At 35.5% G+C, this 13,890-nt stretch overlaps 1 protein-coding gene across 2 annotated transcripts; it reads left to right on the plus strand.

Annotated features, from left to right (window-relative positions):
- The first annotated feature begins 7,010 nt into the window (after positions 1–7,010).
- Positions 7,011–13,734, plus strand: LOC113719475 (rhamnogalacturonan I rhamnosyltransferase 1-like). 2 transcript variants are annotated; one of them, XM_072072298.1, is made up of 8 exons: positions 7,011–7,993; positions 9,969–10,036; positions 10,118–10,206; positions 10,319–10,481; positions 10,638–10,927; positions 11,883–12,105; positions 12,664–12,821; positions 12,915–13,734. In XM_072072298.1, the coding sequence occupies exons 1-8, from the start codon at positions 7,714–7,716 to the stop codon at positions 13,186–13,188; spliced, it is 1,545 nt and encodes a 514-aa protein (XP_071928399.1). In that variant the 5' UTR covers positions 7,011–7,713; the 3' UTR covers positions 13,189–13,734. The 2 variants fall into 2 exon arrangements, with proteins under 2 accessions (XP_071928399.1, XP_027100474.1); XM_027244673.2 differs by having other exon boundaries at positions 7,014–7,993; positions 11,901–12,105.
- Positions 13,735–13,890: the final 156 nt, after the last annotated feature.

Genomic DNA, 13,890 nt, shown 5'->3' on the forward strand with positions numbered 1-13,890 from the left:
CCAGAATATGTTGAGGTAAGCTTACTATTTTTAGTGGATCCGTTATCCAAATATACTACTTTCATCCCAACCCCAAAAGAATGCATAGTAGAGGTGATGGCCAAACTTTTTATAGGCCATATCGTCAAATATGATTGGCAACGATTGTAAGTGACTGAAACTCACGGTTCATGGATAAGTTTTGGACAGACTTATTTCGTTTTCTTGATTCAGGGCTCAATATGTCAACGACAATGCACCTGCAAATGGATGGGCACACAAAATGTGTGAATAACGTACTAGAGGTCTACCTTTGGCACTATTTGATAGTGAATCAAGCAGATTGGACAAAATTACTTGACGTTGCCCAATTTTATTTCGATTTGCAAAGAAACGAGAGCACTAGCAAGAGCTCGTTTGGGATCGTACTTGAATTTCAGCCAATAACCGCAAAAGATATTGTTAATGGCTACAAGGGTACTAGTCTTCCCCTCTATTGATTTGCCAAGAATTGGCAAGAACGAGCGAACACAACCAAACTATACTTAGAGAAGGCCTAGCAACGGATGAAAAAATGAACCAATCGTAAGCACACGTTCCACGAGTTCAAAGAGGGGAACCAAATATTTGTAAAACTCTATCAACACGAACGTATTCGTGGGGTGCACAAGGATCTCATGCGATGATATGAGGAATTGTTTACTGAACTAAAAAGAGTGAGAAACATAACCTATAAGGTGGAGTTGTCCGAAACATTATCCCAACTCCATCTGGTCTTTCATGTCAATCTACTCAAGCCGTTCTATCAAGACTTGCACAATCCATCAAGGAGCATGTCAGCGAGGGCACTTGCGGGTATGAGGGATAAGTACGATAAGATTGTCTAGGAGATCGTGGCCGATCATATTATTTCGTACAAGAATCACGCACCATCAAAGAAGCACTTGGTGCGATGGTGTGAGCTACGGGAATTCGAGATTAGTTGGGAGCTGGTCAAAAAGTAGTAGCAATTTGGGGAGTTTATTCGGATGTTTGAACCTAGTTAAGGCATTAGGGACAATGTCTTATTCAAATAGGGGAGAATGACATAGATCGCACACCGATCACGTGCACCTGCCCCAGGCTAGCTAGACATGGAGACTCTTCCAAACAGTATTGGAAGTATGTAGAAAGCCTTAAAGGTTTCTGGAATGTTATATGTCGCGCGAGAGTCTTGAGGAATAGCCTATAATCTGTACATAAGATTTTTGTATTGTATAGAAGATTCTAGAGATTGTGTGTCGAAAAATTTATTGTAGAATTCTCTAAAAACTTGTAAAACTTTCTTGACTTGCTTATTAATAGGTCAAATCCCCTTATTTATAAAATATCCTGTACAAGCGTTTTCAAGAGCAATACAAGTTTTTCTTAGCCTCCAATACTTCTTTTATTTTCTCACTACTTTTGACTTGTGCATAATTTCGCGCATGTAGAGGTTAGGCTGAACTAGCAAAGCGCTTATCGCTCAAGTCTTGAACAACTGCTAGTGCCGCACGGTATGAGTGCTTATAGAAAATTAAGCAGTTCGTGACAAATCAATGCCATCGCCCTTAATTTCTTTGAATTCGGGTTAGATTTATAACTATCAATAATTCAGACTTGATGCTGGCCAAGACTTCAACATTAGAGGCTTCAACACACAAGAATCCTTTCAAATTTTCAGATTTTTCCAAATTTTGTATAAGATAGGTAATTGGATCGGCCAAACCGCCTTCCTTTTCTTCATGCAAAAAATCCTCCTCAAGGCTTGCTACTCCTCTTGATGTTAATGCCAGAATTTCACGTAGATTTGCTTCAAGTTCACGTAGATTTGCTTCAAGTTCTTTAGTTATAAAACAAATGTTACCATCATCAGACATGGTACAAGCCAATCCATAGATTGAAACATTCCTCATCTCAACACCATAGATAAGTCTAGTGTGGGTGAGTTCATCTTCATCTTCTCCTCTCAGGTAGAAACCAACCAAGGCTTTTCCCAAATCAACTTCCTCATTCATTATAGAAATCACTCTAATGTCTTCAACATTGCCACAGAACCACCCTTTTAACTCGGCATTTCCTTAATTTCCCTCTTGATGTCAAATTTCAATTGCTCAATATGCTTGCCACATGCTTCCTGTTCACACCTTTTCTTCCCATAATATTGGAGTTGACAGCTCTTTTGTGCACTGTGAAGCCTGAGCCGGCCTTTAATTCGACCAACTCAATGTTCAATTGAGCCAAAACAAGAATCCAATCCTTCAATTCTAAGATCTTACACTTGAGATGAATGGAAAGATATTGACAAGTTCTTTTTTCAAATGCAGCTTGCAGCATCGTAGTGCTTGCAGTGATTGGTTAGTGAATTAGGGTCAGAGAAGATTGTAGTGATTGTTGAGTGGATTTGAGGGGTAGGGTGAGAGAAGGCTAGATGAAACTTAAAAGGGAGAAGAAAAAGGGAGTACGTGAGCTTTATGAAAGGGATTGCTTTATTGCAATGGTCAAATCAACAAAAGGTTTTCATTGTAATTTTTGGTGTTTTGGGGATATTTTGGTCATTCTGGCATGCTATTGAGGTGGCATTTTGGTCCGTCTGCTCATTTAGTGGTTTGAATTTGTTTGTGAAATAACGATGCAATTGACCACCTTGATCTATTGGTTTAGGGATATTTTCATCATTAGGTAGCTTAATCATAATGGGCCTAATGACACTCTAGTCTGTTCAGTACATTCTATGCGTTATTCTCTCGGACTAGGTATTGTTGTACAAAATGACAATGTTTTGAAATCCGAATCGTTAATTGAACCGGCAAGGTATTTGGGTCGAGTTTTAACCCTAGTTCAAGGAATTTTTTAAAAATAATTTATATAAATATATATATGCACAAAATGAGATATGCAATAGACTAATTTAAGATTCTATATGATGAAAAGTTTAAGATTTTCAAAGAACTTGAATTTCACAAATAAATTTTTAAAATTATAAGTTGAAACAAATAAATCTCATCTCAATCTCAATTGTATCTATCAAAAAAAAAAAATCTTAAATCCAATTAAAAAATACCACAATATTCTGAAATTATACAAAATTTACATCTATAGGAATTAGACATTGTGAATTTAAAATTTAATTCATATTTTTAGGATTTAGATATTGCAACTTAAAAAAAAAAGCTTGAAGTTTGGAGGAAATCGGGAATATAGAAATAAAGATACAAACTTGATAAGAGGCAAAAAATGAGAAAAAAACGATGGATGTGGCATTTAATAATTAGTTTTTAGGGTTAAGAAAAACCTATTCTTTTTTAATTTTTTTCAATTTAATAGACAAAAAAAAAATTTGCTGGTTTAACGGTTCAATCCAATTCACACGGTTTGAATAATTCTTATTGGTTTTTAAATCCAATCAATCTAAAGTATGAATCGGACCAAAACTATTAACGATTCCCAGTCCGATCAATCAAATCGATCAGTCCAATATAGTTTTCAAAACAATGCAAAATGATACTAATGATACTACAAACTAAAAGAAAACTACAAACCATTGGGCCAAGGCCCAATATCCAAGGAGAATCCATTAAAACTCTCCCGTACGCTAGATTGGGATGATTCTTCAACCTAGTACATCTCACAAAAAGTATATTGTTTCTTGTTTGTTAAAAATTCCAGAGATTGCAGTAAACTACGAGTCATTAACCAGCACTAAATAGTAAGGAAAAAAAGAAACAAAAAGAGAAAACCTTGCCTTTCTATTATTTTTTTGCTTAAGGCTTATTTGAGTCACTACCATGCTCTCCCAACTCATTTTTCCAAGTGACAATCATTCAATAGTTTTGAAATTGTGACTTGGTACGGGATAGTGAAATTTAGCTAAACTATACTGTCATTCTAATATGTCTCTTTGCTTTTTTTTTTTGTACTTCTAATTTCCAAATGGATATATTTGTCAAGAAGAATTAAAATTCTAATTGCAGAGCTAGATTTAAAATTAACAGTGTATTTTATGTCTTGAAAAATAGAGTCGTAGTTTATTTAGGTCAACATAGAATAGGGTTTGTAATATGAAATAACAATAGATGGGTAAATAAACTACACCAGTAACCAATACACTATTGTTAATTTTGTGATAAAAAGAACAGTTGAACAAAATTCTAACTAAAATAAGTGCACAAGCTTAAACAATTGATTATGTTTGTTTTTTAAACCACTATAAAAGGTACGTTAGTATGGTAAGGTATCAGAGGAATTCATCGCAAAGTATGTATAATTGCAATGCTGGCTACAAATTTGAAATAGGCAACTTATGTGTCTTAATCTATATCAAAATTACGTAGCTAAGTAAGTGGAGGTGTAATATTATATAGTTTTACATATGTTAGAGGACTGCTAATTCTAACTTTCAGTTCTATTGTCCTTAAGACACCAAATTTATAATTAGGGAAAATTTGATATTATACTCATCCATGCTTTGAAGTTAGCTTGCAACAATCAAAAAAAAAAAAAAAAGTTAGCTTGCAAGGTGCATCTTAGAAAGTATTACTAGTCTGAACAAAGGTTGGCCATAATTAACTTAGAAATTATTAGTATGGACCATAATTAACTTAACCCACAACATCCCAAATTTTTCCACAAAAAAAAAAAAACAATCCGAACAAAGGTTGGCCATTTTACATCCATCTTGACTTGAAAAATCTCCTGTGGGAAATTGTGGGTATATCATGATTGCGATTAAGAGTATTTGGTACCCCTTCTTGGCTCACCATCATGATCTCTATCATACCTTTGCACTGGAAATAGGATGGTACTAATATTCATCTCCTCAATGACATTATTATAGTGTGTCCTCAGTACAAAACAAAGCTAACTTTTCGTCGAAGGGAAGTTTTCAACAATTGATCAGCGGGAGCTAGAAACCAGCTTTTCATGTCCTCCAAGAAAGTACGTGCACTGCGTTAATATCGTGTGTGAATTAACATGGCAAAAACAACTGGCATATGTATGAGATGTGTATGAGAAGGATCACGACTGTAAGTGTAATCCACTCTCTCGTTTTGATGCATCATGGAACTGGAGGAAGATTTATAAGATTTGCCTGCAAAAAAGAAAACGAGGGAATCTGTAGATGGGGTGGGAGAAACAATGGGGTAACCGTCATGATTGAGAAAAGAGAAAAATGCTCAAACTTTGCCCGATGAACATTTTTAGTCCCAGACTTTGGACGAAAACAAATATGATATCCAAACTTTCAACTTTTGAGCACGTTTAATACTCTTGACGATTTTTTTTTTTTCCAAATTGTTACTTGAAAGAATCACGTGATAGTCACATGTCTAGCAATTATTAACAAAAATTTGCCAAAAAATGTAAAATATCCTTTTGATAAAATTATTAGTTCTTAAACTTAGTACTTAGTGTGAGAGGGATATTTTACTTGATAAAATTATTAGTCCTTAAACGTAGTACTTAATGTCAAAAAGATATTTTACGTGACATTTAATGTCAGAAGAAAATTTTACATTTTTTGACATTTTTTTATACAATAGTTGCCGGACATATAACTATCAAGTAACTTTTTTGGTAGTTATTTGGAAAAAATTCATCATGAGTACTAAATATGCTCAATAATTAAAAAATTATTTTTGTCCAAAATTTGGGGATTAAAATCGCTTGTGTATCAAAGTTTGGGTACCAAAACTGCATTTTTTTCATTGAGAAAAATTCTGCCAACCTGAACCAACACAGACACATGCATCTACTCCAGGTTAAACTTTGGGCATCTCAAGTGGATTCTGCTGTTAAAAGTGAAAATCCCAACTGATATAGTAGAATTTTTTAGGGATTGCTTGTTTTCGTCGGAAAATATTATCGTTTTCCGTGATCACATTTTCCTATCACCTTTTTCCCTCGCATATATCAAATCGCTACAGTAATTTTTCCATGAAAAATGACGGAAAATGCAATCCAAACACAATTTAGTTTCTCTCAGATTCAAGCTCTCCATTCAATTCTACCATTAACCTGTCTCTAACACACCAGCGGAAATGAAATCCTCATATGGTTGTCTTTACCACCCACCCTTTGGGGGGCCAAAAAAAAAACACACACACACACACACATTTGGACTTTATTTAAAGGACAAGGAGACAATAATGTACGAGTTGAACAACAGACCAGCCATGCAGGCAGTTTTGGTCAAAGGTATTGCCAGTTAAGCTAAGGGAGGGTATATCATGGATGCAAATTTTGCAAAAGCCATATATCTAAACCAAAGATTTATCCACTTTTCCTCACTTTAAGTGAAACATACAGGAAACAAGGAACAGATAGTTTCACCCAAATCTTTATCACTTTATGCAAATCCTCTTTCTAAAAACTGAAATGGTTTTAGTTCATTTGATAAAGCATAAGATTAATCAGCACTTGTCTTGTAGTTGTAATATGAGGGGATACCAATTATTAGTAGTATATTCACCTTTAGGAAGTATCGATTTTTACACTTTTAGATACTTATTATTTTAATCTTTGATACTAATTGGCACTGTATCCTAAATATTCTCTCAACACTTTTACACTGTAAAATAATTTAGCTCCTACCACAAGTTTCCAAACTCCGCCTGGTCTACAGATCAATGGAAATCCAGAAGAGAATTAGAAACACTTTGGAAGATGTAATTCCTTCCAAAATTAGTAACTCTTCATTAATTACGCGTAGTAATCCCAAATCCACTCATAATTGAGGTCTGCTATTAGAGTAACTACTCCCTTTTTTCTTTTCTTTTTCTTACTGGTGCTATGAGTTAACTCCTAGTCACGTGTCATCCCAAAAACAAAACTTCTTTTTTAATACTATACTTTATATTGACAATAAAAACAAGTTTAATTAAAAGCACAAGTCTCAACCTGCAGATCTAACTTCCCATATTTGGATGTTAAAATATTCATAACATCATTACTGGTACTAGTATTTTTTTTTTTTTTGGGTTGGTATTTGGTAAACATGCATTAATAGTATATATTAGAAATGATGGAAAAATATTCCAAAATAATATAATTTTGTCTCCTTGACACTGCGAGATCATCTTCCCCCTCTCTTTCAGATACATTTTTCAACTGATCATTTCACACAGGGCCACTGCCCAGACACTTCTCATATTTTATTTTCCACTCCAAAAGAAACAAAAGAGAGAAATAAGAATTGTTTTTCTCAAAGGAAAATCACATAGAATTTTCATTGAAGGGATTCCGACCATATTCAATTTCTCTACGTCTTACCTCGTGAATCCACCGTCGGTTTTGCTCTTCTCATTTCCTCCTCATGTTTGGATTTTTATTTTGTGGAAATCGTTTTTGTGCTTTTTTCCCAATCTGGGATTGCATGATTTCTCTAATATAAACTTTGTATCTAAATTAAATTTGTCTGTTTTTGCCAATTGGGATTTCTTGGGAAGGAGGGACGCTGTTCAAAATTTGGATTTTTTTTAATTAGATGCTGGTGCATTTTCATCAATTGGGTTTTCTCAAGTTTTGAAAATTTTTAACTGGGCAGTGTCCTAAATTTCAGTTACATTCTGGCATTTGCTCCAATTGAGCATCATCAATTTAAGATCTTTAAAAACGGGTTGCATGAATTTGAGAAAAGACTGCAACTTTTTATTTTTTTAAATGCTGATTTTTGAGATGAAGGATAGGCTTCAATGATGAGCAAGGTTAAAGAAAATGGAGGTTAGATCAGAGAGTTTGGGACAGGCAAGGCTCGAAAAAGAAAAGGGAAGTTTACAAGGGGGCCAAGTAATCCAGAGAACAAGGTTACAGGTCTGGTTTATAAGGGTATGCTCAAGCATTTTGATATGGACCTGTTTGGTTCAGCTGGTGGCTGTCGGCGAGCTGTGGCATCCGCGTTTACTAACTGGATTGTCAAGCCGGTTCAGTGGAGCGTCTACATTGTCCTTTCGTGTTGAAGATGCTGTGCCATCTCCTCCCATTCTTTTGCCTGCCAGTGAGTTTCTTGAAAGCTCCAAATTCATTTCCAGTGGTTGTTTTATCGTGGATGTGCATTTTAGATTGCGAGTTTGATAGCATATTTGTGGTTTTTACATCATTTTAGGATAATGTGATCGGTATTTGTGGTCTTAGCTCTTTGTCGGTGATGTGAGATCTGCTGGACGGCGTGGAAATTCATATAGAGTTTCTGTGGAATAGGTTTCTATTACTGTTTGGATATGCATAAAGTAGTGAGTGACTAGATGTCAGATATTAACTTCAATGTGGATGATTGATGCTTGATTCATTGAAAATGTTTATCTGTACACAGTATTAGACATAACCTAGCAGTGGTAGGAATCCGTCAAATATGACAAACTTAAGTAGAAAATTGGAGAAAGGTTGTTGTAATTGTGTAATCACGGAATTACAGAGTTGATTATTTATCTCTATTGAATTCAGGGACAGATGGGCTGTTTGGTTTTTTCTGCATGAATATTAGTTTGCCTTTACAATGACAAATAAATGGCAAGCTCTAAATATATAAAAGGTGCTGTGTTTTTTCTTCTGGATATCTAATTATTGTTAGTTTTACATTTCTTTTTATCCACACCTTACGCATGGAAAAGATGGTCTTTACTTTAGCAACGAAACAGGCCAACTCCAAGTCTTGTAGTTTGTGCTTATTACAGTAGCCTGCAATTAAACTTGTTTGCTATTTCACCAACTTTTGGCCTTGTTTTTGCCTCCTTTACTTGTAATAGATTTTCTACATCCCTTTTGCTTCTTTGGAATGTTGTTATCTCTTAAAGTTGGTTTAACTCTTTAAGACACTATATAATAAACTGAATTTGGGTCATTGATCTTCATTTAATTGGCTTAAAGAAGCAAAAAGAAGCTTCTTGGCTTGAATTTTCATTAAGTTTGTACTAATGAAATTTTAAATGTTCACATCTTTGATTCTCTGCCTTCATTTGCTTAATTAATCTTATTACTCACCCAAAGCGCTAGGTCAACTTAAGGAACCAGATTGAAGAGGTACTGATGATATACTACAAATAGTACATAATGGCCTCCAAATGACACACTAATCATACTCCCCTTCTCTTAAGAAAAAACTCTGAAAGTTATTCTTATATGCATTCTTTTAACCTTCTGGTTGTAATGTAAACTACCTCTGAAAAAGCTGCTCTCTTCTCTCTCTCTCTCTCTCTCTCACCCTCTCTCATGACGATATATTGTTTAAAGATGCTGAGGTTCTTCCAACATGGTATATTTTTTGGAACCTTGATCGATGATATATGTATATATATATATATATATATATATATATATATATTTGAGAGCAAGAACATACTCAATTTGAGTTCATACAAAGTAATATGTTTAATTACTTTGCATGATAAGCTTGAAATAAAGGATTTGTCTTTCCTACGATGCAATGTGCAGAAAAATTTTGTTTGACATTCAGATGTAATTTATGTAACATTCATCTAAACGTGCTTATGTAGTAAAAAGCTCTTACACCTTTGGTGTGGTAAAGACTAAGTGTAAAAGAAATAGTAGACTTGACTTTTCAAATTTGGTCTGAATATTTGGTCATTTGTGAGACAAGTAAGTAATTGATTTCTCAAGCGGAGATATATATGATAGGTAATGGTAGTCTAACATGATGTGGAGTTTGAGTGTCCGTGAGGAAAACAAAGTAGCAAGTGTTTCTTTCAATGAGTACCATGGGGATAATAAAGTCACATATCCAGCCACTGTTAATGTAATGAAACATATTGGATTGCTGTCACAGGGATTATAAACCACTGTTAAGTAGTAAACCTATAAATACACTAGTGGCATATGCAGTTTTATGTTTATTGTCCATGTTGCTACGTATAGACAAAAGTAATTACCTTTTGACCATTAATAAGCAAATGATGTCTGTCAGTCTTTGCAAATAAGTTTTGCACATACTGAGAGAGGAATGTGTGTTTTTGCAGGAAATTATACAAGTAATGGTTTTCTTAAAGTGTCTTGCAATGGCGGCTTGAATCAAATGCGCGCTGCGGTATGTATGGAACTCCTATGGTTTCTGTTGCAGTGGTCTTCTTATTGTCTAGTTACTGACTTAGTCAATTTGGAATGCTAGATCTGTGACATGGTAACAGTTGCTCGGCTTTTAAATCTCACTTTGATTATTCCAGAGCTTGATAAGAAATCATTCTGGGCTGATCCTAGGTACTTCAGATTTTATCCAGAAGTGGTTAACTTGTAGTAATTCAGAAGCATTTGGATTTCTATACCTCCATTTCTTTCTGTTATAGAAATTTCTATGGTGTATAACTTGCAGTGATTTTGATGACATTTTTAACGTAAGACACTTCATTGACTCATTAAGAGATGAAGTTCGGATTATTAAGAGATTGCCTAAAAGGTTTGGAAGGAAACTTGGGAACCAAATTCTACAGATGCCTCCTGTTAGCTGGTCAAATGATAAGTACTACTTGGAACAGGTTTGTTTACTTTGTATTGTTACAAATATATCTCTATCAATTACATAATCTGGATGACATTTCTTTTCACAAAGGTAGACAGACACCTAAATATGCTTCTTATACTTCTATAGAAGAACCCATGATCAAACTTGGTGCTTTCATTTGAACATGCAGATCTTACCCTTATCTGCCAAGTACAAGGTGATACACTTCAACAGAACAGACACTCGACTCGCAAACAATGGACTTCCTGTTGAGCTTCAAAGACTCAGATGTCGTGTCAATTTCCAAGCACTTAAGTTCACCCCTGAGATTGAGGCTTTGGGTCGAAAGTTGGTGCGCATTCTGCAAGAAAGTGGACCGTTCATGGCATTGCATTTAAGATATGAGATGGACATGTTGGCTTTCTCCGGTTGTACCCATGGATGCACTGAGGAGGAAGCTGAGGAGCTTAAACGGTTGAGGTAATTGCTTGTTGAATTTGATGCATTATTTGGATAAATATGTCGCTGGAATTTTTCTCAGCATAAAAAAATGGCAGATTTTATTCTCATTGACTACATTAACATGATACAGACACAATCATCCAATGCTGGATATTCTGTTTAGTTAATGGGGGAAATAAGATTCTTGTTGCTCAGTAGCAGACACATGTATCTATATCAGGTCTTTTGGCCAGAAACATGAATACTGATTTCTTAGGAAAAGATCCACTAGGTTATCTCTCAAGCTTTGTGCTTGAGAGATGAGTGACATGGGTGCTTATTCCAGATTAATTTCATGGATTTCTACATAATTGGCGGTTGCAATGACTAAAGCGATCGCTATTTCATGCATGATTAAAAGACATGGTGTACTCCCTCCCCTCTCCCCTCCCCTCCTCCCCTCCCCCAAAACAAAAGTTCTGAACCTAAGTAGGCTCTTGGTTCACCCTGTCACCTTGTCTGTTTTCTATTATTGCTATCCTGGAAGATGTAGATTGATGGGTGAGTAGAGCTACACCAGGCTTTTGGTTTACCCTGTCACTTTGTCTGTTATCTATTATTGCTATCCTGGAAACATAGATTGATGGTCAAGTAGAACTATGATCGCATTTTTTCACACAATTCTTTTCTTTTTTAAATTTCCCATTGACATCACTTTGTCAGATCGAGTTTTGGACCAATGGAGGTGGGTTGACTGCAATTAGTCCCATGCTTCCCTTGCAAAGATGGAGTCTTTTTATGCCATGTCTCTTAGAAGACTACTTTGTGGTTATATGATGTTCAAACAAAGTGTAAAGTATGATAAAGTTAGAAGAGACAGAGATTTGTGGAGTATTAATTTTTTGGTCCATAATTCCTTGTTAGAGAACTATTACATCATCATGTTTTCACAAATATACTTAGAATATGATTTTCAGGTTTATGGAATTTCTAGGCTGTACTGTGGTTTCAGGTATGCATTTCCTTGGTGGAAAGAGAAAGAGATAATATCTGATGTAAAAAGATCTGAGGGCTTATGCCCTCTTACCCCGGAGGAGACATCATTGATTTTGAAAGCATTGGGTTTTGACAGAGACACACAGATATATATTGCATCTGGTGAAATATATGGCAGTGCAAGGAGACTTGCCGCACTAAGAACTGCATTTCCCAGGATTGTAAGTGATTGCAGACAAGATCATCTTTCGCTAACATGTTGTGCAGTGAATATTGGGCGTGCTAAATTCTGTTTCTCCTGAAAGCTTATTAAATGATGGAGTGTCACTAGAAAACTTCAAGTAATAATTAAGAAGTGGGCTCAGCGTGGTAATTTTTCCAACCTTTTTTTGGATCTTGGGGGCTGGTAGCTAATGGGTAAAATCTACACAAGTAGATTGTTTGTCCATTCGGAGTGCATCTACATAACCAAACTAATAATTCCAAATAGTTGGGAAACAATTGATGTACAAATCTCATCACTGTTACTGCCCAGCTTTTAATTTTCCATCCCAGAATGTATACTTAATCAGTGACTGGACGGTTCCACTTGATCCTTTCAATAACGTATGTAGAATGGTCCTATAAAAATACCTTAATGTTTGGATTGGTGCATGTGCTATATAAAATGACTTAATGTTATTTCAATTTCAAAATGACTTAATGTTAAAATGACTTAATGGTCCTATAAAAATACCTTAATGTTATTTCCTTGAATTCCGTTGCTATTTCAATTTCAGGTGAAAAAGGAGATGCTGTTAGATCCTGAAGATCTGCGACAGTTTCAGAATCATTCATCTCAAATGGCTGCCCTTGATTTCATTGTTTCAGTGGCCAGTAATACATTTGTTCCCACCTATGATGGAAACATGGCAAGAGTCGTGGAAGGTCATCGAAGGTATATGTTTTACAAATTATAAGTGTTTTGGGAGCCATTTTGGTGTATCAGAGCTCTTAGCACTGTGAAAGGCCCTGATTACATTTTTGGCAGGTATCTGGGTTTCAAAAGAACCATCCAATTGGACCGGAAAAGACTTGTAGCACTATTGGATTTGCATCAGAATGGGACGATCTCATGGGATGAGTTTTCTGTTGCTGTGCGGTTGGCACATGAGAGCAGAATGGGACAGCCTGCACGTCGTAGAGTTCTTGTTGATAAACCGAAAGAAGAAGATTATTTCTATGCAAATCCGCAAGAATGCCTGTGCGAGGGAACAAGTTGTGATGACTTATTAGGCCCTCGGAATTCAACTGTAGTCCGATAACATGTGCCGCCAAACCAAGCCTCAATTTGTGATTCAATTCCAAGGGTCCTTGCTAGACACCGTGTGAAGAAATCATGGTGTTTCAGTTAGCAAAGGCTTGGGATCATTAGCGTTCATCCATCGAAAATCTTTCAGAAATCAAGAAAATGTCAGACTTGTCATGGGCATCAGAGCGGTGTGTTCATACATGGGGAGCTTTGTAAGAAGCAGCAGAAAATACATAGAAATGAAAATGAAGGTTTAGAAGTTCCACTTGGATTTTAATTTTAATCATTCTTTTTGTTCATATGTAATTGGTTTTTTCTGATGGTTATTCATGGGATCTTTCATTGTTTTAGCATAAGAGCTGCCAGCTGAAAGCTAATTATTCATGTGTCACTATTGATTAGTCAACAGGTGCCATTTTCGGCACTTGTCTGATCAGATAAGATGGTAAAATCGAGGCAGTGAAGGCCTCTTAGATGGTTGTAATCAATAACTACTCCAATACCACTGTAAAATTCCCAATATGAGCAAATTTGAGTGGCTTCTGAGGTTTTTGAGTTAGTGTCTTTCTTGATGCATTGAGATAACTTAATCTTCCACTTATTTTGATGTTAACAAATTCCTTTCCACAACAATCAATTACGGAGGTTAAATGATATGAATCTGAAATCTATATATGTACTGTAACGTTTGAGGCAATAAAGAACAGGTCCGTTA

The sequence above is a fragment of the Coffea arabica genome, chromosome 11e (genome assembly GCF_036785885.1).
Source record: "Coffea arabica cultivar ET-39 chromosome 11e, Coffea Arabica ET-39 HiFi, whole genome shotgun sequence".
Taxonomy (NCBI): Eukaryota; Viridiplantae; Streptophyta; class Magnoliopsida; order Gentianales; family Rubiaceae; genus Coffea; species Coffea arabica.